General features: G+C 38.2%; 1 protein-coding gene across 1 annotated transcript in view; it reads left to right on the top strand.

Annotated features, from left to right (window-relative positions):
- Positions 1–27673, top strand: part of NECAB1 (N-terminal EF-hand calcium binding protein 1) — a 191792-nt gene that overhangs the window by 535 nt on the left and 163584 nt on the right. The window contains exon 2 of the mRNA XM_047088996.1: positions 7122–7146. Within this exon, the coding sequence (XP_046944952.1) occupies positions 7122–7146 (25 nt within the window). The remainder of the gene's footprint in view (positions 1–7121; positions 7147–27673) is intronic.

Genomic DNA, 27673 nt, shown 5'->3' with positions numbered 1-27673 from the left:
TCCCCATCTCCCTGAAGCTCTTAGGCGACGGGGACAGCATTAGGGATTGCGATGCCTCGCCACCCTTCCCCAGCCCCCACGGAGAACAATTACTTTGAAAACATACTTGTTTTTCGTTTTTAAAGAGGTGGCCAAGATCCCTTTCATGCTGTTACTTTTTTCACTGCCACCTCCTATTTTTCCGTTTTTCTCTCCTGTTATTCTTCTTCCCTATACCTCTCCAAGTTTTCATTGCTATTCATCAATTCTAGCATTTGAATGTTCTTCCTTGGGGCCTCTCCCTCCCTTCGGTATTGATGCCCTTCCTTCATTTCTCTGATTCTATAATCATTCTTTCTCTTTCTTTGTTTTCTTTTTTCTACCCTCACGCCGGGGTTTTTTATCTGTACAGCAGTTTTGTTTCTTATTTCTTTCTCAATTTTGCGTTACTGCCCCTTTCTGCTGTTTCTGTTCTTTATTTTTTTTTCACCCGGCTCTTTGCTGTTAGGATTAGTGGTTTTCCTATCCCTCAGTTGCCTGCCGGCTTGGGCTCCCTCAGCCTCTGCGTTGTCACATATATGCTGTCCCCTGGAGGTAGTCGGTGGGGACAATTCTGGCCACTTATTTAGACATGATAGAAAATTGGCAAAAGGCATTGAGCTCTTTACTGTTCCCCGAGATCATTTCTTATTAAAATCCAGGTGTATTTAAAATGAAAATACATTTATTTGTGGAGAGATGAAACCATCAGGAAATCAACTCATTAGTAGTTGGTAATGGTAAAGCGGTTGTCATGAAGATAGGGGGGACAGAGTGAGGAGCCCTCCCAAGTGTCTTTGAATGGATTAGCTGGGATTTTTTTAATTGGGAGAGAAGACCATATTGATCATTAAATCCGGTCAAAGGCAAATGTCATAGGTGAGACTCAGCTGCATTTCCTGGCAGCCTCCTCCCCTCCTCACCATGCAGTTCCAGGTGGGGATCCAGGCCTCTGTGGCCAGCCATCTTCTTCCCACCAAAACCATCTGATTCCCATTTTTTCTCTCCGGTTTAAGTCCCTTATTCTTCTGAGCCCTTATCTCTGCTTGGCTCTGGCCAGTCAGGTGATGTTTTGGCGCTAGTGGTCCAACTGGCTGCTATTATTCATTAAATTATTCATTAAATCCTGCCATTCAGGGCCAAAAAGCCCGTGAGGAAGCCAGGCTGAGAGAAGGAGGCACACTGCACACGGGAGAAGGGGATCTTCAGGGATAGCATCAGGGCCCCGGGAACTCACGTCTGTTAGGAGGTTGATGGCTAAGCTGCCATCAAAGAGACTCAAAGAGGGCAAAGGGACCCTCCATTCATACTGGCCTGATCTTCACTGGGTCCCCCAAGGATATCAAGTGCTTCTCTATGACTTTTTTTGAAGCAGTTAACAAATCCTGGCGATACTGTGGAGACGAATGGATTGAGCTGTATAAATGGAAGTCGTCCTCTTTGACACACACACTAATCTTGGCCCAAGTGTTCAAACTGCTACTTAAAAAAAAAAAAAGAAAAGAAAAAGAAAAAAGAGGAAATTAAAATCTTGTTTATTGTTGTATATACATGATTGTTCTCAAGCTCTGTAAATAAACAGCATCAGGTCCCTGTTCTGAAGGAACATGTGCTCTATGAATAGGATACCCTTGCCTTCTTGTATCTATTTCTAGAATTTAAAAATAAGAGTACAAAACTGATTTCACACAAGAGGTGTTGACATGCTTGTTTGTCAGGAAAACGCCAGTGTCTATATAAAAAAAAAAAACAAAAACCTGCCACTGGACTTTATCTCGAGTAGAAGAGATTTTGTTTACACTTTTTCTTTGAGATGTTTTGTGAAAAATCCAGCACTCTGGTGAAATATGTGACACGAGAAAGGATTTGTTACTTAAGGATTTTTGAATTATTCATTTCTGGATCATATTGCTTTTAGCAAAAATAAAATGTGAAATATAAATACATAATTTACTCGATTTGTTTTCATATATTCCAGTAGCACTGCTAAGAAAGATTGCTTTTTGAATTCTATGCAGATCATAAGTCGGTAATAGAGATTCCCTGCTCCAAAGAGGAACAGGAATGAAACCCGTCAGAGTCACCTGCGTCACCCGGACTGATTTCTGAATTTGAGGAAAACTTTGATTTTTAGTGTTTGTCTTCCAAGGCCACTGTACTAATGAGTCCTCTGAGTGATTTTGAGGCTACCTTTGCTGACATGACTAGATGTATCCAGCTGGTAAGAAACTAGCCACAGATCAGAAAACCAGAGAGGGATTTGCCATACCTATTTGGCTTTTGCTTCATTTTCCTCATGTCCAAATCAGCAATCATGATGAGTATGCCGCTTAATTCTAGAAGTTGTTGCCTTCGGTGCAAGTGCATAGGATAAGAAAACTGAAAACAGATAAAGGAAGTGTGCTATATAAATTTGCACCATTATTGCTAGATCATTGTTCCCTATTGAATGCCTGGATCACAGTTGCCAAATCCACAGATGAATACAGAGACTGTTTCATTAGAAATCTAATTTATTTTATTCGATTCTGTCTAAAAAATGGCAGAATATATACGTTATATATACATTATATATATTCATCATAAATACTCTTGAGTGCCCACTGGGGGGGCTTAGGAAACCCAGGGCTGGTGCCAAGGCATCTGCGCTGTGCCCCCCCCGCCACCCACAGGAGAGTGGCTTCACTGGGTTCCGTGCATAGCAACATGGGAGGACCAGGAGGATGACAGTTCTTTTCCTTCTTAACACCTGCAATGCTGTCCGTCCCCAGGTTATTTCACTCCAGCTGACAGGGAATAAACTCTGATGTAGAATACTAGTCCATAAAGCATGTGGTCCCTCTTTGGAATCATTCTATTGATCGACTCCGCTACTGTGCAAAGGGAGAAAATCAAGCCTTTCACATCATCCCCCGAAGCAAGATAAATCTGAAGTGAAGTTAGTTATAATTCCACCGCTTGATGCCACTGCCTTCTCCCCAACAGTTTTGTTTGCTTTTTAGCTGGAAAGGAAGTGGCCCTTCCTCATGTCGCTAGGGGCAGAAGTGGGGCCTGGAAGGCTGTGAGGAAGAGAGATAATCTTCCTGTTTGTCTTCCCTTCCTTCCCCCGGCCAGGCATGCGCACTCATGCCCACTGAACAAAATGCACAGTGCCTGGCTGGTCAGGGACTTGGTGAAAATAAGGAAGAGTCTTCTTTTGCAAAGCTACTTAATCCTGAAGCCCTGTCTCTACACATGGATGGGAATATCTGTCTAAGAGGTGAGATGGACGGAGGACCGTCAGAGCAGAAACAGTTTTCCAGGTATAATGGTTCTGTGACCGAATTCTGTTAGAGCCATATACCTCCTATCTTGTCTAGCGCACCCTGGATAATTTGAGTGCGGTTGTTCCGTTGGGAGGATGGCAGTTAACCCTAATTGGCAAGGCAGATATCACTCCCCGAGGTTTAGTGTTACCATACATTTAAACCATACATTTAAACCTGTTTTCTCACACAAGCCCTACTCCAGGCACAATTGAGACGATAAAAATGTTTGTGCTGATTACTTTTGCTCCATCCATTCCGTGGCCACTTCCCTGCATCCTATTTCGTGGAGGTCCTTCCTTCTGGAGGTCCAGGTCCACAGGCTATGATTTACCTGGTAGGTCTTCCCTTCTGGATGGTACCCCGTGTTCTGGATGAGAACCAAATTCCTTGCCCTATATCCTCATCTCTCAGGAGTCTTCCTGGCTTATCTCATCACCTAATTTTAACCTGGTACACAGTAGAAAGCACTTAGCAGATATTAGTTCAGTAAATAGTGACAAATAGGCCTTCACGACAATATTTGCATCTTAACACCTGCCTTGAATAACCTCGGGTGAGAAATGAGACATTTTGATGAAGGCCGTCAAAGAATAGCCTTTAGGGTAAAGGATGCTGTTTGATAATCCGTAGATTGTTGCAAAAACACAGCATGGCCTACATTTGAGTTTTAATTCTGAGCCTAATATTTGCATCTATTTACCATGTATCTTGTGGTAGCAACTGGTAAGATTAGCCGATCCGGATTGCTATGGTAGCATAGTGTAATGAACCCAGTTTTCATCTGCAGTACATTTAAAAAAAATTTCTTTAATGTTTATATATTTTTGAGAGAGAGCGAGAGAAAGAGAGTGCAAGTAGGGGAGGGGCAGAGAGAGAGGGAGACACAGAATCAGAAGCAGGCTCCAGGCTCTGAGCTGTCAGCACAGATCCTGACGTGGGGCTCGAACCCACCAACTGTGAGATCATGACCTGAGCTGAAGTCGACACCTAACTCACTGAGCCACCCAGGTGCCCCTGCAGTACATTTTTTTATTAGTCTGTGGGCTCAGAGGCAAAATTTGCAGCAGAGACCGTTCTGTTCATATTTCATTACAAAGAACTGTCTTAATAAAGCTACTGTCTTAATTTCATTGCTAAGAGGCTGAATGCTATTTAAGATACTGCTTTCTGAAATGAAATGATGGACATCCTGGGTCCAACTCTCTGGTATGTGGTTATTCCTGTTCTAGTTACTTCGAACTCTTAAGGACACAATAGAGCTTGAAATAGAATCTTCGAGCATAGTAAAGGTAAGAATTAGGCTGTGTTTCATGTCTCCCTGACTCTCCGCTGGGGCTTCATAGTTTCAGGGAGGGGGGAGGAAGCTGGTTATGATGGAGAGGTGGATTCCCTAAATCCCCACTAGAAATTAGCTCCGTGGAGTAAAAAGACTTTGTGTCCCATTCTGCTCTAAGCACAGAAGTTCTTACTACTACAAGCAGCTTTCTTGCAATTGTTAAATAAATTTAGTTTATAAAGGGGGATCAATTTCTTATGCACACAAGTCAGGGGGGATACATATCTGTTGTTGGAAGTTTTTCATAAGTGAGATTTTGGGTAATAATATTAAACTATTATAAGATTGTAAAATGATTAGATTTAGCCATACTTCATCTTCATGAAGTCAACAGAAGGAAAGGAGGATACTTCTGTAGCAGAAAACAGGAAAACCGAAAACTTTGGTAATCAAAACTATTGCTAATCTTTCAAGCTGCCCACCAAGAAGTGATGACCTAAATGTACGAGTGGCTCTGGTTACTTCACATAACTGTCTGTTGCTCAGAAAAATGATCCTCGAATGCCCCTTTCATGTGATTCAAGGGTATCTTTGCAATATGATAAAGGGACATTTTCTCTGGTAGTATATATAACATAGCTGTGGTGTGCTGTATCACCTGGATTGTTTTCCCCTTAGTAGACAGTGCCAGCTAGGGCTGATTTGATTGTTGCTAACAGAAAAAAAAAACCTAAAATATCTTAAGATTTAAAACAATAATTTATTGGCTCCTGCAATGAGAAGTGGAGACTCTCGTCAGAATGGCTTGATCAGGAGCTCAGAGAGTGTCATCAGGATCCGCTTTCTTTCAGTCTCTGGATGGACACTGCTGTCTTGAGGACTGGTTATGTCCAGTTCTAGGTTGTATAAATTTTCTGTGGTTTCTATGACAGTATACTGCACACACAGTGGCTTAAACAACCGCATTTGTTTTCTCAGTTCTGGAGGCTGGGTCGATGATATCAAGGTATGGGGAGGACCTTTCCCTCTGAAGGCTCTAGGGGAGAGTCTGCTCAATGCATGTCTCCTAGCTTCCAGGGTCATATTCCTGTACATTCTTTGGCTTGCAGCTGTACCGCACCAGTATCTGCCCCCATTACCATGTGGTCTCCCCTCTGTCTCTGCATCTCTGAATCTCTCTCTCCTTATAACGTCACCAGTCTTTGGATGTAGGGCCCACTCCAATCCAGGAAGAGCTTACCTTCTTTTTTTAAAGTTTATTTATTTATTTTGAGAGAGAGAGACAGAGACAGAGGCAGAGGCAGAGAGAGACGAGAGAGAAAAATCCCAAGCAGGCTCCGCACTGTCAGCACAGAGCCCGACATAGGGCTCCAACTCCCAAACCGTGAGATCATGATGTGAGCCCAAGTTGGACGCTTAACCAACTGTGCCACCCAGGAGCCCCAGTAAGATCTTATCTTAATTTGATTAGATCAGCAAAGACTACTTTCAAACAAGGTCACCTTCACAGTTACTGGAGGTTAGAACTTCAGTGTTTGTTTTGAGGCCCACAGTTCAACCCATGACGTATATAACGATAGAAGGGTGGACAGCAGCTTCTTACCTATATCTTCCCAAGTTCAGAGTCAGCAGAAGAGAAAGCGTGTCTCTTATGATAAGTCAAGCAAAACCATGACCTTACTATGCTCATGCCTGAGTAGTCACTGTGGACTGAGTGATGTGACACCCTGTTTGCCAGGCCTGAAGGCTCTGCCCAATCCTCGAGAGTAGAGAAAAGATCGATTTCCCAGAAGCAAATTTTGAAATCATGACTTAAGATACCTGATGGCCAAGCAGTTCTTATCCACCGAAGATAATATAACTAACGTGTAGAAGTAAAGTCAGATACAATATAGACACATGAGCTCTGTTTATCCATGATTTATTATTTTTTTGTTTCCATGGATTCCCATTTATTGAGATACAATTGACTTACATGAAATTGCGCCCATTTAAAGTGAAAAGTTGATAAGTTTTTACATATGTACATACCTGTGAAACCATTATGATAGTCAAGACAATAAATATACCTACCACTCCAAAAACTTTTCCCATGTCCTTTTATAATACCCTCCCTGCTCATTTGTATGCAACTCTTAATCTTCTTTCTGTCACTATAGATTAGTTTGCATTTTCTAGAGTTTTATATAAATGGAATCATATAGCAGGTATTCTTTTTTGTCCTAGGGTTTTACTCAACATGATCACTTTGTGATCCGTCTGACTTATTGTGTGTATTCAAGAACCCTTTCCTCTTTATTGCCCAGTAGTACTTGTCGAGTGGATGTGCCACAGGTTTCTTTTGTGCAAAGGCATTGGGTTGTTTTCAGTTTTTGACTACTATAAAGAAACTTCTCAATTAGGAAACCTTTATTTAAAATTGGAATTTCTTTTATTTAATGGTGGGTGAATTGTGTATGAATATGATGTTTACTGCAATTGCAAAAATGGTCATAATTTTTTTTCTTTTTCTTTTTCAGATACTGAGGAGAGCAGATAAAAATGGTAAGACCAAAAATCTGCAGTTTCTATTTATTAATCTCTTGCCTTTTAGATCACCTTATAAAGAATAATATGGAAAAGAGAGGAGAACCCAAGAAAATGGTACATAAAACGTCAGCCTCTTGTACTAAGAATTTTAGGCAAGTTTATGGCTCCAGATATTCATGGGAAGCTGAAAGAGATACGTACATTTGACAGGAAGATGGAATTTATGCCTTGAAGTGAGGAGCTGTCATAGCTCTGGCTTTTCCCTTTTATGCTTTAATTTTAAAGTAATAACAGCTTCTAATCATTGAGTGTCTACTATGTGCCAGGCCTTGGGCCAAGTGCTTTGAGTTATTTCTTCGAGTTAACAAGATATAGATCTGAGACTTGAACTTGGGTCTGTGTGGCACCAAAATCTTGGCTGTCCACACTGAACTTCATAGTGGCCTTGGGGGCTGCTGTTGTGCTCTAAGCTAGTTACCTACAAGCCTGCATTGCCAGACTTACCTCCACTCCATGGCTCTTGGCCATAGCTCTTGCATTTGAATTATATGCACTAGAAGTAATAATCTATAGGGACAGAGCAGTAGGTTGAAACTAGTATAAAAAGATTGTTCTGTCAGAGGAACTATGATTTAAATGATGCTTGCACAAAGTCCGATTATAAGCTGTCATAAGCAATATCCTTTGACTCATCCCACTGCAAATTTTGTTCCATGGAATGCCAAATTAGAGCTTATTGAGTTTATTTTGCTGCTGTAATACAAGTACAGTATAGTACAAGTATAGTATAGAGCTATATTCTTGACAAGACTTTTGTGACAAATTTAGGATACACAAAGTCCTTTCCTTTTCTTGAAATCCGATTTCTTGTCTGTGGGGAAGGATTACAGGCAGAGTCCAGGTCTGACACTTTAAAAACATTTGTTGTGGTCTAGTTAGCCCTTAAGCAGCCAGATCAAGAAAAGCTTGATTGCACTGGATAGCTTTTCACACAACAGAAAAGATATTAACCCCAGGAGTTGCTGTCATATGAGGGTCTGTTCCCCAACCTGGATATTTCATTGGGCCTGTCCATTAGAATGTTTTCTCCAATTAGGGTGCACTGGTTAATATATTATCAATTCAGAGGGGCTTTTTTCCACCTGAATCACTTGATTGATTTTTTTTTTTTAATTTTTTTTTTTCAAAGTTTATTTATTTTTGGGACAGAGAGAGACAGAGCATGAACGGGGGAGGAGCAGAGAGAGGGAGACACAGAATCGGAAACAGGCTCCAGGCTCCGAGCCATCAGCCCAGAGCCTGACGCGGGACTCGAACTCACGGACCGCGAGATCGTGACCTGGCTGAAGTCGGACGCTTAACCGACTGCGCCACCCAGGCGCCCCCTCACTTGATTGATTTTTAAGACGGATGTAACGATGCTGTTATCTTGTCTTCTCATCCCACTTGTTGGCCTCATGCCTGACGTCCAAACCCAGTGATGCCTGAAGCACGACTGAATAGTCCCTATGGCTCCACGCTAGTTGCCTCATATATTAGCAGCCATTTCTAGTTCAGATAGCCTTTTCTCTCTCTCTACCCAGGCTCCTAGTTTTCTCAGGCTACACCTTCCTTTCCTTGGACCCCCGGCTCTCATGGAGGGTCCTTATTACCTTTGTATATACCACTCTTCTCTCCATTACAACTCACCTCTTTTGGTGGCTTGCTGTCATAATCCGTAGTCATAATAAAAAGCACCTGAAAAACCAGTTCATGATTTACTGTAGTTTATGATAACCTCATATGTTCTGCTATGAAGAATGGTCACTCGGTCAAAATAGGATAGATCAGGAGAGATGGGAGTGCTTTGATCTAAAAGCCCGGTGTGGTCCTGTTCGGTCCCCTGTTTTTTTCATCTGCCTCCTTGCTCCCTCTCCTAATGTGCTCTCAAAGCCGCCTGCCCTTCTGCTCTTATTCCCACATATTCACCACGTGTCCTCTTCTGTAGCCCTCCCAAGCACTAGGGATTCTCTGAGCATCGCTCCATCTGTCACCCTTCTGTGGTGGCGTCCTTGCTTTGACTTCCACCTGTTCTGCCCTTTCCGTGCTTAGCCAGCTTGCACACTCTCCTGTATTGATGTCATTCCTGCTCAGAAGGCACCTTATCTGAAAAGCCTTCCCCAGCTCCCCCTTGCAGGGCCCCAACCTCTCTCTCTGTGCTCTGCACACTTTGGCTTGTATTGCTCATTCCCTTTTGTGAGGACTACAGTTGTTTGCTGGCGATTCTACTTCTCTAAGCCAAACTTGCCTCTCTTGGACAAGGAACTTGGCTTAGGTGTAGATACCACGCCCAGCCAGTCCTGGGGACTCCGTGGATGTTCATTTAACAAATTAACGACGATTAATGACATTTTTCTCCATTACCCATCTCCTGCCTCTCTGTCTACTCTTTCCCCTGCCTTTCATCCTGCTTTGCTCTTCTCCCTAATTCTCAGTGTAAAGTGAGGGGAAACAGAGACAGGACAGTCTGGGTTTAAGTCACAGGTCTGGCACCTAGTAGCATTATGGCTTTGGGTAAGCAACAAACTCTTCACCCTCTGCTTTCTCATCTACAGAATAGAGATAATAGCACCTACCTATGTCATGGGGTTATTATGAATAGTAAGTGACACACATATGTAAGGTCCCCAGGGAAGTGCATGGTACATAGTAATAACTTATACCTGCTCATTTTGCCACTATTTTTATGATCAATGTGATCAGTATCACTATTTAAAGTTTGAGCTATTTTGAGGTTGTGATGCCTTAGCTATTGGAGACACTTGGTGACATTCCAGTCATTTCTATTTCAGTGGAGTTTAGTGAGAAAAAAAAGAGAGACTATTTACCATATATTCAGAATTGGAAAAGGGGAAAAGAATTGTGGATAATCTAATGTAAATGAGAAGATACCAACATTAAAAAACCATCTTTCTGAACCATGTGTTCATCCCATTCTGTATTTGCAAATAAACAGCTGCTACATGTACGTGATCTCTGGGTAACAGATCCTCATATGACAGAATCCCTTATGGACTGCATAATTGGCAATGGAATAACAAAGGGGGTAAGAGGTGTTATTCGGTATCAGCTTAATATGACACTTAGCCTACCAGATTTAGCTTTTGGGATCTGACATGAGAGAAACTGCTGGAGAAACGGGGAAAAAATACATGATAGCAATTAGCTGTAATAATGGTGTCTCAGAGAGATTTGTTTGGTTTTGGTTATTGTTTTAAAATCATAGGCTAGGATCCTAGACATAAAGACAGACCTCAAAATAGGATAGGAGAGATATGAGTGCTTTGATCTAAAGAGCCCAGAATGAAATCTAGAAATGCAAAGCTCCTGAGAAGGCTTACTTATATGCAGGTAGAATGAAAATGGAAATGATTCATGGGTATTTGCAAAGTTCACAAAAGAAAAAAAAAATTAACCTTAGAAAAAGGCAAAATGGAAAGGCTCATAGTAATTAACACCACAGATTCTATTTCACATAGCACCAGGCCCACCGCGGGGAGTAAAATGCCTACCGCAACATAGGTGCTCAGTCAGTACTTGCAAATCTATTTGCAAGAGGTGCATATCCAACAATATGATACTGAAAACTGAACAAGAAACACAACCTTATAGATCAGTCCATCAAACTAAGCATTGTTGTTACTTATCTGTTGTTTATTAATTAATGGTTACTAGCTAAAATTCATTGAGGACATGTTTTAGACTATGTCCAATTACAGGTGCTTTATATACATTGTCTTCAGTTGTTGTGAAAAGTCTATAGAATAAATAGTTTAGAGCAGTGGTAAGAATACTGGCGTTGGTTTAATGACTTAGAGCAAATCATTCAATTTCCCCTTGCCTCCGTTTCCTCAGCTGTGAAGGGGGGATAATATTGTTTCTCTCAGAAAGCTGTCTTGAATAGTAAATGAAATTTTGCCTGTACATAGTAATTACAAAGATATCAATCCATCAAGAAGCTATAACATTTTAAAATATTTATGCACCCAATATAGAAGCAACTAAATATATAAGGCAAATTTCAGCAGACCTAAAGGGAGTAATGGACAGCAATAGAATCATATTAGTGAACATTAATATACCACTTACATCAAAGATGTTGATGATTTTCTGAGACGATCAATAAGAAAACATTCTGGTTTAAACAACAGACCAGATGGATTTAATAGATGTATACATAGCATTCGTTCCGAAAGCAGCAGCAGAATACACATTTTTCTTGAGTGCACATGGAACATCCTCTAGGATAGATTATATACATGTTAAGTCACGAAACAAGTCTAAATAAACTTAAGAAGATTGAAATCGTATCAAGCATCTTATATGACCACAGTGATGTGAAACTAGAAATCAATTACCAGAAGAAAACTGGAAAATCACAAATATATGGAGATTAAACAACACACTACTGAACAACCAATGGATCAACAAAGAAATCAAAGGAGAAACTTAGAAACTACCTTGAGACAAATGAAAATGGGAATACAACATAACAAAATCTATGGGGTGCAGCAAAAGTAGTTCTAAGAGGGAAGTTTATAGTGATATAAACCTACCTCAGAAAACAAGAAAAATTCTCAATCTGACTTTACACCTAAAGGAACTAGAAAAAGAATAAATAAAGCCCCAAGTTTAGTAGAAGGATGGGGCTAATAAGTATCAGAGTTGGAATAAATGAAATAAAGACAAAAAAGACAACAGAAAAGATTGATTAAACTAGGAACAGATTTTTTGAAAAGATAAAAAGACCTTTAGCTAGACTCAGTAAGGAAAAAAGGGGGCTCAAATAAATAAAATCAGCATTGAAGAAAGAGAAGTGGCAACTGATACCAAAGAAATACAAAGGATCCTAAGAGACTATATGAACAATTATATACCAACAGATTGGACAACCTAGAAGAAATGGATAAATTCCTAGAAACATACAATCTTCCAAGACTAAATCATGAAAAAAAGAAAAGTCTGAATAGACTGATTACTAGAAAGGAGATTAAATCAATATAAAAAAAAAAAAACAAAACACCTACCAACAAATGAAAGTCCAGAACCAGGTGGCTTTACTTGTGAATTCTACCCAGCATTCTGATAAGATTTAATATCTGTTCCTCTCAAACTCTTCCAAAAACGTTGAAGAGGCAGGATTGCATCCAATCTTATTTGATGATGTCAGCATTAATTACCCTGATACCAAAACCAGACAAAGATACCACAAAGATGTAAAATTATAGGCCAATATTCCTGATAAACTTAGATGTAAAAATTCTCAACAAAATATTAGCAAACTGAATTCAACAATACATTAAAAAGATCGTATACCATCATCAAGTGGGATTAATCCTAGGGATTCCAGGATGGTCCAACACCCAAATAATCAATCAACATGATATCCAATTTTAACAAAAGGATAAAGATCATATTATCTCCTCAATAGATGCAGAAAAAGCATTTGACATATTTCACCATCCATTTATGACAAAACCTTTCAACAAAGTTGGACTGTAGACTATTTCAATATCTAAAGTCCACAAAGACAAGCCCACAGCTAACATTATACTCAATGGTGAAAAACTGAACGGTTTTGCTTTAAGATTAAGGACAAGACAAGGATATCCACTCTTGCCACTTTTATTCAACATAGTAGGAAGTCCTAGCCAGGGAAATTGGGCAAGAAAAAGAAACAAAAGGCATCCAGATCAGAAGGGAGGAAGTAATACTCACTATTTGAGGGCAACATGATTTTACAAATAGAAAACCCTAAAGTTGCCACCAAAAAATGTGTTAGAGCTAAGGAGTGGATTCAGTAAAGTTTGAGTACAAAAGCAATATACAAAAATCTGTTGCATTTTTATATACTGAAAATGAACTACCAGAAAAAGAAATTAAGAAAATAATCCCATTTACAGGTGCATCAAAAAGAATAAAATACCTGAAAGTAAATTTAACCAAGGTGGTGAAAGACCTGTGCAGACATTAATGAAAGACATTAATGAGAGAAATTGAAGAAGACACAAATAAATGGAAAGATACTCTGAGCTAATAGATTAGAAGAACTAATATTGTTAAAATGTTAATATTACCCAAAGCAATCTACAGATTCAAAGCATTCCCTCTCAGAATTTTGGTGGCATTTTTCAGAAACAGAAAAAAAAAAAAAACCTTAAAATTGGGACAGAACTACTACTGGCATTAAAAACACTCATATAAGAAGTTCAGGTTGAATTTGTGTGTTTGGGAATATTTTGAAGACTTCATTGGATCCTTATGTAACCAATGTTAATAGATTAGCAAGAATTGGTAAGAGCCTTTCAACGTGGCTGCCCATAGTTTGGTTTATTCAGTTAACATGTGTAAATATGACCTCAGGTAGAGGGGTAAAACACAGGTTTGATAAATGGGAATATTTTCTCTGAAGATAGGGAAACTTTGAGAGTACCATCCAGAGGTCTGTGGTTCTATTTCCTGCATCTTGCTAACAAGGCTCTTTTGATATGAGCTAGTTAGTTAAGAATCACCGGCCACACAGGGAGCTCTATAGCCCCTCCGATATTTTACTCGGGGATCCTAGCCCCAAACAAGGATAAAAAGATTAAAAGCTGGGCCCTGGAAATCAGGATTATTGGCATGAGGCCGATTTTTATTTCATAATCTCTCACTATTTTCTCAAAATGTTTTGGGAACATCGGTGTAACTGAGAATCCAGTAACTAATTGCAGAGCAGTAGGGATCAGATATGGCACGATACTATATTTACACTCAGGCGTCTGCAAACTTGCAAAACCTTCAACTGTACACCTACCAGCTTGAAAGTCAAAGCAAAGTCTAGTAAGAGCTATCTAAAAAAAGAAATAAAATCTCATGGCCGGACAACGACCCAGGAAGAAGTGGCTCATCAGGCAATACAACATGTGGGAGTGCATGAGTGCAAGTTCCGACTATGATAATTTTTTCACAAAATAAGGAAAAACAAATTTTCTATTTCCACAGTATGGTTTTTTTTTTTTTCTAAAATACAAAGCAGTTTCACTCTCATAAATGTGTCGCTTTTCTGCCAATAGCAGAAAACTGTGAAAATTCTTATCTTTACTTAGCTGGGCTGATCAGCTGTCATAGAAACAGAGAATTTCTATTCAAATTACTGAGCCCACAACATGAATGCCATGGGCAGCCAAAGGGTCAGAAGTCAGAACCTGCTCTGATAGCAAATCCTACAGTGTATATAGTGCAAGGTGTCCCCTCTAAAATGTGGCCTCTACCATAAGTGCTGTCTGTAATCTAGATCTGTCGGTTAGCAGCCCAGAGTTCCTTTCTCTTTGTTCTGCAGTGAATCATCTCCTCTACTCCATCTAGTTACAGTTAACTGTAACTGTAGTTAAGCTAGGCTTTGTCGTCAGATGTCCTGGGTTCAAATTCCCGTTCCTCTCTCTCTCTGTGATCTGAGCAAATTATTTTACTTCCTCGTTTATAAAAAGGAGATAAAAACCGTAGGTCTCATTGGGCCCCTGGGTGGCTCAGTCGGTTAAGCCTCTGACTTCAGCTCAGGTCATGATCTCAAGGCTCATGAGTTCGAGCCCTGCATCGAGCTCTCTGCTGTCAGCCCAGAGCCTCCTTCGGATCCTCTGTACCCTTCTCTCTCTGCCCCTCCCTGGTTCATTCTCTCTCTCTCTCTCTCTCTCTCAAAATAAATAAACTTAAAAAACAACAACAACAACAATGCCTCTCACACAGGCTTTTTAAAAGATTAAAAGAAATAATACGGATTTTTTTGAAAGGTGCCTGTCCCTTAAAAAGTTTTTTTTTTAATAAATGTTACCTATTTTTATTTTTTTATCCTGCTTATTCTTATTTGGTGGGATAATTACAATGGCCCGCCCACCCTCCCATTGGTGCTGAATTGTTTTCCTGTCAGTGCCTAGATGTTCTGTCCATGATGACCTTACTGAGCCCTCATAGCTGCCCTGGCTCTTGTCCTACGTTTGCCATGGTCATTCAGCTTTGCCTATTGTTTGTAAATCAATAATCCTAATATAATTTCTCATGTGTGCTTAGAGTTGGCCCTGTATACCCAAGACACCCTTTGGGTTCTATACTCCAACACTGAAAACTAGGGAAACTGAATTCATTTTTATTTATGGTTTTTAAAGAAAATAGTGAAAGCATTGGGAAAAACTGAAATGTATGTGATGCATTCAGCATCTGAGGTTCTCTCAGGTATCAAAAGTGTTGCGATGCTGGATTTCGTTGGCTCCGTCTTCATGATGTCAAAATGACCAGTGGGTCCGTGTATTTATTTCAAAGTAGAAATATTTTGATTTCTTCCAACTGGTTATTACTTACACTTTTAAAAATGTTTTATTAGAGGGGGGGCCTGGGTGGCTCAGCTGGTTAAGCGTTCGAGTCTTGATTTTGGCTCAGGTCATGATATCATGGTTCGTGAGATTGAGCCCTGCGTGGGGCTCTGTGCTGACAGTGTGGAGCCTGCTTGGGATTCTCTCTCTCTCCCTCTCTCTGTGCTCCTCCCTGCGCGCACGCTGTCTCTCCCTCTTTCTCCCAAAGTAAATAAATAAACTTAAAAAAAAATAAACAGAATATCCCATTTGTTCCAGGATAAAACCCAGACTCCTAAGCATGGTACCACTTACCCAGCCTCTTCTCCCTCCATTCTCTCTGAAGGACACTGCCCGTAACTCCCCCAGCCCCCAGCGTCTAGACATGCACCACTTCCTCTGACCTTCATCCTTCTGGTTTCAGCCTAAGTTTCTCTCTCCCATGAAGCCCCTTCTGCATTTGGTTTGATAGAAAATGGCCTAGGAGTCAGGGGTGGATTTGTAAGCTAATTCTGCCACGTGCAAACTGTATAGTTTGGGGTAAGTACTTAAAGATTTCTGCTTGGCTTATAGGGCTGTTGTGAGAATTCAGTGAAATAATAATTAAAGTACCATACATATGGCAAATATACATTCAGTAAATATTAGTGCCTTAGCCTGACTACCCACCATTCTCTCATCTATAGTTTCATTGCATTTTGTATATACCATTTATCACATTGTACTGAATAGTTTGGGTAGGTTCCCCTACCCCCTATTAGATTGGAAGCTCTTTGAACGCAAGGAATTTTATATCTTTGTATCCCTAGTAATTAGTATAATGCTTGATTTATTATTAGTATTTTGTAAATATTACTAAATTGCTATCGGGCCGTAGAGGAAGGTAAGTCTACTCCTGCTGGGGGTGTTGGGAAAGCCACCTCTTGAGCGTACTTCATGCGAGTGTAGGTTAGATGGGGGACAGGTAATCCCAGGTAAAAAGAAAAGCAAGTACAAAGGCACACGCACACTTGAAAAGTACATAGGAATTAGTTACTGAACACAGTTTCTCAGTTTGTGAAACTTTATCCTGAATACCTACCATGCTCATGTCTGAAAGCACACTCTCCATCCCAGCTGCCCGGCTTGCTGCAGTAGCATTTCCCAACTCTGGAAATGCTACCATTATTCACTACTTGCTCCAGCCGGAAGTTTCAGAGGCTTCCATGATTCTGAGCCTCTAAAAACCCCACATCTAATCCATTAGTAGGCCCCGTTGGCTCCACCGTTAAAATACATTCAAAATGAAGTCACTTCTCACGACTTCCAAATCTCTACCCTAGTTAAAGCTGCCAGAATTTTACACCCGGGCTGCCACAAAACCCTCCAGATTAGAGCTGTTGAAAGCATCAATAAATCCATGGTAAAGGTAATAAAGAAATTGAACTCGATATTTTTGAATGTATTATTAGCAAAGAGTTGGTAATTAGTTGAAAACATTAAGACAGATGAAGGTATTTAATAGTACATACTTATGGCTGAGGGCAGGAAGGCAGACTTGTAGTTTCTGGCTTGGGTAATGAGACTGTTCTTTATGTTGAGAGTGTCTTCTATATTAAAAAAATTTTTTTGTAATATTGGGGTCACTTTTAGTTATGAGAGCTCAGTTATGGATATCTGTTGCTGTTAACGAGAGACATGTCTTTTTTCTCAATGTTCTAAGTCATGCCTAAATTATTAAAAATCAAACACTTGTACATTACTAAGACTTAGATGGCCATGAGAGAATTGGTTTGAACTTCAAAGAAAATATTATAGTAATAACAGCAAAAAAAAAAAAAGATGCCTATATGTCAGATGCTCTGCTAGCATAATTTTATTTCATCTCACAACAGTCTTACAAGGAAGATAATATTATCCCAGTTTTACTGATAAGTAATCAGAGACATAGATAACTTGTTTAAGGTCACAGAACAAGTAAATGCAATTTATATTCAGATTCCCCTCTAACCTAAAAGTCCTAGTACTTAGCCCAAGCTGCTTCATCTACTGTGACTCACCTCCATAGTGAAGGTGAAGCTGTTGAAATATCCGTCTTTCCACATGCATAATGCTAAGTGATTCATTGTAACTTAAAAACAAGAGACAAAAATGTATGGGATTATCTTGGTGATGATTCTGTTTGTAGGTGGCATAGTATAGTGGAGATCTGGAACCAAAAAGGACACCTTTGATCGTGGCTGTATTATTTGTTCAGTCACTCATTCATTCATTTGCCTAATATTTTATGAATCTTCTTTTTATGCTGGACACCGTGCTAGGTGGTGGTAATGCAAAGATTCAAAAACACATAAACATGAGTGTACATTCACTAGGGTGTGGTCTTGAACAAATTAACATCTCTCAGCTTGTTTCCTCATTTGTAAAGTAAAAATAATAAAATTTAATTAGCAGCACTATTGTGAGATATATGCCAGGTAAGTATATGTGGAGTCCCAAGGATTTTGTTTAGTATATTGTGAATATTCAAAACATGTCAGTTTCCTTCTACCTTCACTAATTTCATATGGGTTCTAAAGATATAATTTATGAAATTACCTATGAATTAATTACAGAAGCAAACTGGGAACTGTGAGCTCTTACAAAGGCTTTATGTTGCTAGGGCAAATTATATATATTTGTGTAAGGAAAATAACTCCTTTTGGATTTTGGCACATAGATTTGGAGAAAACTTGGTCAATCCCTTCTCAACAATTTGGGACTTGAAGTAGCGAAGGGATATTGGACAATGCTGTCCTTTGGGAATTTAGCATCTTATTGATTAAAAAAAAAAAAGGCATACACAGAGAAAATTGAGTAACACTGTCATCAACAACACAAGAGGTATCACTAAGGCAAACGGATGCTAAATATACTAATGTATGAGTTCAGAGGAGGAAGAGTTCTTTGGCTTGGGTTTGCCTAGGTAAGCTTATAGAATAATTGTCCTCAACTAGATCTCTAAAGATGAGAAAAAATTGAGACAGCTGGGAAAAAAGAAAGATGCTTACCATCAGGACCAAGTCAGTTCAAAGTGCTCCAAACCCAATTCAGATTCGTTTTAGTGAAATAGGGAGTTAGTTGATTCTTATGACCGAAATACTCCAGAGATGGTATAGAGGCACGGTTGTACTTAGGTGTCAGGAGTCACTCTCCTTTCCTGCCTCCTTCCCTCTCTCTCCATCTCAGGTTTGGTTTTCCTCTGGTTGGTTTACTTTCAGGTAGGCTTTCTTACCGGGAGAGGCAAGATGACTCCTGGAATGCATCCTACCAGTTCAACAAATGAGAATAAAAAGAGAATACCTCTCAATATTTTCTCTGGTTGATCAACTAGAGTCACATGCCTTATTTATTTATTTATTTATTTATATTTATTTTTAAATATGAAATTTATTGTCAAATCGGTTTCCATACAACACCCAGTGCTCACCCCAACAGGTGCCCTCCTCAATGCCCATCACACCCTTTCCCCTCCCTCCCACCCCCCATCAACCCTCAGTTTATTCTCAATTTTCAAGAGTCTCTTATGGTTTGGTTCCCTCCCTCTCTAACCTCTTTTTTTTTCCTTCCCCTCCCCCATGGTCTTCTGTTCAGTTTCTCAGGATCCACGTAAGAGTGAAAACATATGGTATCTGTCTTTCTCTGTATGACTTATTTCACTTAGCATAACACTCTCCAGTTCCATCCACATGCCCGTTCTTGAAGCAATAACCAAGAGAAGGAATGAACTGATTTTTCCAGTCTTGGATTACACGTGCATTTCCAGAGTGGCGTGAGCTGCATAAAGCCTCACCTAAAATACTTGGAATGAGAGAGTGGGCAGGTCATCTGTCAAGTGAAAACCAAAGTATTTTTACCAAAATAAAGGAAAGTAGATGTTGACCGGGCAAAAATACCATATTCCTTTTTGAAAAGGTAAACTAGTTGGAAAAGAGTTATTATCTATTAGAAACAAAGGTTTAAAGAGGGGCGGAAGAAGCAATTGAATTGTGTATTGTATTCCTTTTTCTAAGTCTAACACCTGTATTAAAACATTTAGTTTTTCATCTTGCAGTAAAATTGGCCTACAAATGGGGTATTCCTTACATTGCTAATTTTGAATCCATATTCTCTACAAATGCCTAAATGTTCCTCCAACAAAAGTTTCATCTGTCATTCTACAAAAGACTGAGTATATGGGGTGGGGGTGGGGGTTGTTTTTCTTGCCTTTCTCCCAGTTTCACCTAAAACATTGCTATTAATTTCTCTGTGGAAGTGACATTAAACAGATATATTTTTTTACTAAGTTAGAAGCACATTCTTTCTAGCCATGAAAAATTAATATATACTCATTACTTCAAGATGAAGACAGTTTTCATATTCCCAACACAATTTCAAGTGAGAAAATTATTTTGATATAACAAATGAGCTTTCCTGATAAAGAATCTAAATATTTGGGGGGGGGGGCGCCTGGGCGGCTCAGTCGGTTGAGCATCCGACTTCCGCTCAGGTCATGATCTCACAGTTTGTGGGTTCGAGCCCTGCATCAGGCTCTGTGCTGACAGCTTGCTCAGAACCTGCAGCCTGCTTCCGATTCTGTGTCTCCTTCTCTCTCTCTGCCCCTCCCTGCTCATGCTCTCTCTCTGTCTCTCAAAAATAAATAAATGTTAAAAAAACATTTAAAAAAAAAGAATCTAAATATTTGGTATCAAGTCAGTGAGGAGCCAAGCATTTAACTGAATTATTCAGTTTTCTACCTGAGTTTTGGGCACTCGGCAAATTTTACACTGATGGCAGTTTTAATGACCTTCCAAAAATATGTCCCCAGAGATGTGCTTTCAAGCACCACATCTGAATTTACTTCAGTTTTCTTCTACTCCTGGAAAGAAACGTAAGAATATATAACTACGTCATTATTGTGATGGTTATGGTCGATAAAATTTAAAGTAGAAATGCTTCAAAAAATAACAAGTCAATGTATTTTTACTTGTATAAGCGCCGATACCTAAAACACATTTCGTTCTCCCAGATGGTCTGTAGAAAACACAAGAACCAGGGTAACTTGTCTGGGGTTAAGAAAGTGAATTTGTTGAGTTGATTATTGAATTTAATGTATTAGATTTCAAGATATAATATGAATAAATATAGTTGATTTTACCATGTTGATAACATGGCAAATCAGTTTTTGATACATTATTCTATATAATTTTATATGCTATTGTATACGTTTTTAAATAAACTTTTTAAAAAGCTTATTTATTTTGAAAGACAGCGAGAGAGAGAGCGAGAGTGAGAGAGCAATCATGAGTGTGGGAGGGACAGAGAAAGAGGAGGGAGAGAGAATCCCAAGCAGGCTCCACGCTCAGAGCAGAACCCGATGCGGGGTTGATTCCAAGACCCCAGGATCATGACCTGAGCTGAAATCAAGAGTAAGACACTCAACCAGAGGTAAAGAGCCTCCCAGGTGCCCCTAAATAAACTTTTTATTTTAGAACAGTTTTGTATTTCTGGAAAAACTGTGAAGCTGCTATAGAGAATTCCCATATCCCTAACATCCAGTTTCCCTTATTATTAACATTTCACATTAGTGTAGTACATATGTTACAATTAGCCAGTATTGATTCATAATTAACTAAAGTCCGTACTTTATTAGAGTTCCTTAGTTTTTCCCCAGTGTTCTTTTTCTGCATGGGAGATTTGTCTATGCTCTCATTTATATATGTATTTATTTATTCAATATTTATAACACTACAGACACATGGATATTTATTCTATGATTAATCCAGTACTACTCGATATATTTTATTGTTCAATTTGTCCCACTTTGGCCATTGGGAGCCCTTCCAGTAGACTCCTCCGTGCCTTTGACGTACCCTCACAATTGTGAGAGTCTTTTAGTACTTTCTTATTCTCTGGCCCTTCAGATGCTTCAGACTCATCTTTTATAATTCCTGCCCCAGTATGAGAATCAGTCAGTTCTCCAGGGATTCTTGATTTTTGTTTTTACTAGAGAATGGATATTAGAAACCCAAGATGTGGGTGGTAGACGTGTTCATTGTTACTGGGGTGCCATTGTTGCTTCTAAGCTCCCTCAGCTGATGGAGCAAGGAAATATAGATGCGTATACTAACCCAAGTATGTGTGCATTTCTACAAATATTTCTGTATGTGCACATATGTATCTATATTAAGCTAAACATGAGTCATAGTGGTATTTCAGACTTTAAAGCATTACCACATGGATTATTCTAGCCTCCTCCTTTAGCTTCTCAGTAACCTGCCACTCCAACAGTGGGATACCTGGCTCCCCCAGTCAGCCATTCATTTACATAACTGTTCAATTCCAATATGCATGTATAGTACTCAGGATGTTTTACTTGTGCCCCTGTGGAAAACAACTGTATCAACTAGGGTCTAGTGCTTAAGTACCCCTTATTTTGCCTTTATGTGGACTCCATTCGTTTCCAAAGTTACTTAGGTCAACACTGTTTTCCCTCATTGCCTTCAGTGAAGTTGTTTCCGTCTGTTTCTAATACATTTAAATTATTTTGTCACATTCTCCATTCCATCCTGGAATCCCCTGAACTCCTAAATGATTTTTAAAGAATTTCACACATTAAAGTTTATTTTTTTAATTTATTTATTAAAATCCAAGTTAGTGTACAGTATAGTATTGGTTTCAGAAGTAGAATCTCGTGATTCATCACTTACATTTAACACCCAGTGCTCATCCCAACAAGTGTCCTCCTTAATGCCCCTCGCCCATTTAGCCCATCCCCTCACCCACAGTCCCTCCAGCAACCCTCAGTTTGTTCGCTGTATTTAAGAGTCTCTTATGGTTTGCCTCCCTTTCTGTTTTTATCTTAAAGTTTATTCTTTGCGCTATAAAGTTCTGTGGGTTTCAACAAATGCATGATGCCATATATTTATCATACCACGTCATGCAAAATAGTTTCCCCACCCTAAAATATCCCCTGTTTTTGTCCTTTCGACCCTCATTGCCCTGAACTCCTGGCATCTACTCATCTTGTGACTGTCTTTATAAATTTGTCCTTTCTGGAATGTCATAAAATTAGAATCATATACTACATAGACAGCCTTTTCAGACTGGCAAGTTTCATCCATGACTTTCTTTGGCTTGATAGCTTACTTTTTAAAAATCACTGAATAACATTCCTTTCTGCGAATGTACTAAAATTATTTGATCCGTGCACCTGCTGAAGGACATTTAATTACTTCCAATTGTTGGTGATTATGAATAAAAGTGTTATAAACATTCACGTGTAGTTTTTGTGCAGTCTTAAGTTTTTGAGCAGTTGGGTAACTACCTAGGACCATGGTTGCTGCGTAAGAAAATGAAATGCCAAACTGTCTTCCAAAGTAGCTGCAACATTTTGCTTTTCCACCAGTAATGAATGAATGTTCCTGTTGACCCACATGTGGGCTAGGAATCGGTGTTGCTAGGTTTTTGTGGGAAACCATTCTAATGGGTATGTGGTAGCATCTCATTACTATTTAAATTATTAATGATAGTCAGTATTGAAAATATTTCAAATGCTTATTTGTCATTTGTATTTTTTTTTTGACTTGTGTCTATTCAGATGCTTGCCCACTTTTTTTTTAAATTGGCTTTTTGCCTTTTTATTGCTATTTTAAGATTTCTATGTACATTATAGATATAAGTCCTTATTCAGATATGTTTTGCAAATACTTTCTCAGCCTATAGCTTGTCTTTCATTTTCTTAAGAGTATTTTTTTTCACAGAGCAGATTTTAAAATTCTAATAAAGTCTAACTTACCTTTTTTTTCTTTCATGATTGTGCTTTTGGTGTTGTATCTAACACTCATCACCCAATCCAAGGTTTCTCTTATTTTGCATTTTATATTTGGGTATGTGATCCATATTAAGTTAATTTTTATCATATCAAAGGTATAAACTCTGTGTCTAGGCTCATTTTTTTTGCATATGGACATCCAGTTGTTTCTGCACCATTTTTTGAAAAGACTGTCCTTTCTCTAATTGCCTTTGCTCCTTTGTCAAAGATCAGTTGACTATATTAGTGTGGTTGTATTTCTGGTTTCTTGATTCTGTTCCATTGATTTATGCATCTGTTCTTTTGCCAAGACAACACTGGGGTGATTACTGTAGCTTATAGAAAGTCTTGAAATTGGGTACTGTTAAGTCCTCTAACTTTGTTTTTCCTCTCCAGTATTGTGTTTGTAATTCTAGGCCTTTTATCTTTCCCTATATACATGAGAATCAGTTTGTCTGTGCTATCAAATAGTGGCTGGGATTTGATTGCAATATTAGTCGCATTGATCAAAAGACAAAGATGGGAAGAATTGCTACCTTAACAATATCGAGTCTTCTACACTATCTCTTCATTTACTTATTTAGATCTTACTTAGTTTCTTTCATCAGAGTTTTGTAGAGTTCTGCATTTAGATCCTTTATATATATATTTTTGGATTTACCTAAGTATTTCATTTGGGGGGTACTTTTGTAAATGCTATTGTTTTGGATTTTAACTTCCAGTTGCTTGTTACTGATATATAGTAAAGCAATTGACTTTGTATATTAACCTTCTACCCTGTGACTTTGCTATATTTCCTTTTTAGTTTCAGAGGTTTTGTTTGGGGTTGGGTTTTGTTTGTTTTATTTGCTGACTCTTTGGGATGATTTTCTACATAGACAATTATGCCATCTGTGAAGAAATACAGTTTTGTTTCTACCTTCCCAGTCTGTATGCCTTTTATTCCTGCTTCTTGTCATATTGCACTAGCTAGGACTTCCAGACTCTTGTTAAGTAAGAGTGGTGAGAGAAGACATCTCTTAAGATCTGTTTTTGATCTTAAGAGGAAAGCTTCTACTTACCCACCATTTAGTGTGACTTCTGCTTTGGGATTTTTGTTGATGTTCTTTATCAGGTTGAGGAAATTCCTTTCTATTCCTGGTTTGCTGAGTTCTTATTATTAATGAGTGTTCAATTTCATCAAATGTTTTTTCTTCATCAATTCATATGATCATATGGTTTCTTCTTCTTTAGCCTGTTTATGTTGTGGGTTACATTGTTTTTTTTCATTTTTTTTTAATGTTTATTTTTGAGAGAGTGAGAGAGAGTGTGTGTGCACATGAGTGGGGGAGGGGCAGAGAGAGAGGGAGACACAGAAAGTGAAGCAGGCTCTAGGCTCTGAGCTGTCAGCATAGAGTCCGACATGGGGCTCGAACTCATGAACTGCGAGATCATGACCTGAGCCAAAGTTAGACACTTAACTGACTGAACCACCTAGGCACCCCACGTTGATTGTTTTTTTTAAATAATAGTCCGTCTTGCATAACTGAACTAAATTCCACTGGCCTTTGTGTATAATCTTTTAAAACGTTTTGGATTCAACTTGCTAATATTTGTTGAAGATTTTTACATCTATGTTCCTGAACAGTGTTGGTCTACAGTTTTCCCTTTTTGTAACGGTTTTATCTAGGTTCGGATTAGGATAATGATGGATTCACAGAATGATTTAGTGATGTTATTTTGGCTTCTATTTTCTGGAAGACATCAGGAGAATTGGTGTCATTTGTTCCTTAAATATTTGATAGAATTTACCAGTAAATCCATCTGGGCATGGCACTTTATTTTTCGTGAGGTTATTAATTATTGATAACATTACTTTAGTAGATATGGACCTATTAAGATTAAATGTTTCTTTTTGTGTGACTTTTGGCAGTTTTTGTCTTTCAATGAATTATTCCACCTCAGGTAAGTTATCAAGTTTGTGGGCATAGAGTTGTCCATAGTACTGTTTTATTAATTGTGATAACTTTTCTTTCATTTTTGATGCTGATCATATTTGCTCTCTTTTTTTCCTTGCTTAGCCCGACTAGAACTTTACCTATTTTATTGATCTTTTCAAGGAATCAGCTTTTAGTTCTGCTGATTTTCTCTGTTGTTTTTCTGGTTTCACTTTCATTGATTTGTGTACCAATCTTTATTATTTATTTTCTTCTGCTTGCTTTAGGCTCAATTTACTCTTCTCTCTCCAATTTCCTAATGTGGAAACCTAGATATTGATTTTAGATATTTTATAATATATAAATTTATTTATATATTATATTTATATAATATATTAAATTAATTAAATATATAATTATATTTATATAACATTAAATTAATATAATTAAATTATATTATATTTATATAAATATTTATATTTATATGAATATATAAACTTATTTAAAGATATAAGTCTTCCTCTAAGCACTTATAAATTTTGATTTGTTGTACTGTCATATTCATCTAGTTCAAAATGTTTTTTTTTTTCAACTTCTCTTGACACTTGAGTGTCAAATGTCATGTGTTATTTGGAAAAGTGATCCTTAATTTCTAAATATTGGGATTTTTGAGTATCTTTCTGTTACTGATTTCTGGTTTACTTCTACTGTGTTCTGAGAACATACTTTATGTGACATCTACACTTTAAATATGTTAAAGTGTGTTTTATGGCCACACCTAAACAAGGTATGCGACACATCTTGGTGAATAATCCATGTGATCTCAAGAAAGTTACATATTCTGCCTTTGTTAGAAGAAGTATTGTATAAATGACTATAGATAAAGTACTTGATAGTGGTGTTCAGATCAATATATGTATATATATCCCTACTGATTTTCTACATGTTTGATTTATCCCCTTTTTATTACTAAAAGGGGAGTGTTGAAGTCTCCAACTGTAATTGTGGATTTGTCTATTTTTCTTTTCAGTTCTGTCAGTATTCGTGTCACGTGTTTTGATGTCCTGTTTTAGGCACATACACACTTAGAATTGTTGTCTTCTGGGAGAATTGACCCCTTTTTAATTAAGTAATTCCACTCTCTATCCTTGATAATTTTTCTTGTTTTGAAGTCTCTGACTGAAATTAATAAGCTACCTCAGCCTTCTTTTGTTTTTTTTTTTGTTTTTTTTTTTTGTTTTTTTTTTTTTTTAGCCTTCTTTTGTTGAATGCTATTATGGTATATCTTTCTCCATCTCTTTAGATTTAGCATGTATTAATCTTTATATTTAAAGTGGGTTTCTTGTAGACAGCATGGCTCTTGTTTGGTTATCTACCCTGAAAATCTCTGCCTTTAAGAGAATTTTTTTCAAGTTTATTTCTTTTGAGAAAGAGAGAGAGTGCAAGTCGGGGAGGGGCAGAGAGAGAGAGTGAGGGGGGGGAGGGAGAATCCCTTGCAGACACCGCTGTCAGGGCACAGCCCGATGTAGGGTTCGGTCTCATAAACCGTGAGATCATGACCTGAGCCGAAATCAAGAGTTGGGCACTTAACCGACTGAGCCACCCAGGCACCCCAGTCTCTGCCTTTTAATTAGCGTGTTAAGATCATTCACATTTAAATTGATTGTTGGTATTTTTGGATTAATATCTACCACATTTGTAGTTATTTTCTATTCCCCTTTTTCTTTGTTCCTTTTTTCTCCCTCTTCTTCCACCTTATTCAGTTTTAAACAATATCTTATATTCTTTTTTATCTACTTTCTTAGCAAATCAATTATATATTTTAAAACCATTTTAGTTGCTATATACATTTCTCACTAATCTAAATTTGCAATATTTAATTTACTACTAATCTAAATATACCTTCAAATAACACTATACCACTTTATAAGTAATACACATACCTTACAATGGAATATTTCCAGTGCTTCCTTCTGTTCCTTATGAACTGATATAATTTATCTCACTTATCCATATGCTATAATTACCAACATGTTGTTAGTATTATTACTTTATAGAGTTATCTCTTAGATTAACTCAGAATAAAAAAAACACCAAAATATTTTATTTCCATTTATTCCTTCTCTGACACTATTCTTTATGTGGATCTGAGTTTCTGATCTGTATCACTTTCCTTCTCCCTAAGAACTTCTTTTAACACTTCTCACAGAGAAGTTCCACTGGCAATGAATTTCTTCAGTTTTGTTCATCCGAGAAGGTCTCAATTTTTGCCTTTGTTTTTGAACAATAATTTCACTGGATATAAAATTCTATATTACGGGGCTTTTCTTTCAACACTTTAAATATTTCACTCCACACTTTTTGCTTACATGTTTTCTGATGAGAAGTCCACTGTAATTTTAATTTGTATTCTTGGTCTTTATATAGATTGTAGCTTAATTCTTTTTCTTTCT

Source organism: Lynx rufus, unplaced genomic scaffold, assembly GCF_022079265.1.
Source record: "Lynx rufus isolate CCGP_SWC_20201006 ecotype Redwood Valley unplaced genomic scaffold, mLynRuf1.p SCAF_26, whole genome shotgun sequence".
NCBI classification, from domain to species: domain Eukaryota; kingdom Metazoa; phylum Chordata; class Mammalia; order Carnivora; family Felidae; genus Lynx; species Lynx rufus.
The sequence above is the reverse complement of the archived record's forward strand: the minus strand, read 5'-3'. Positions and strand labels throughout refer to the sequence as shown.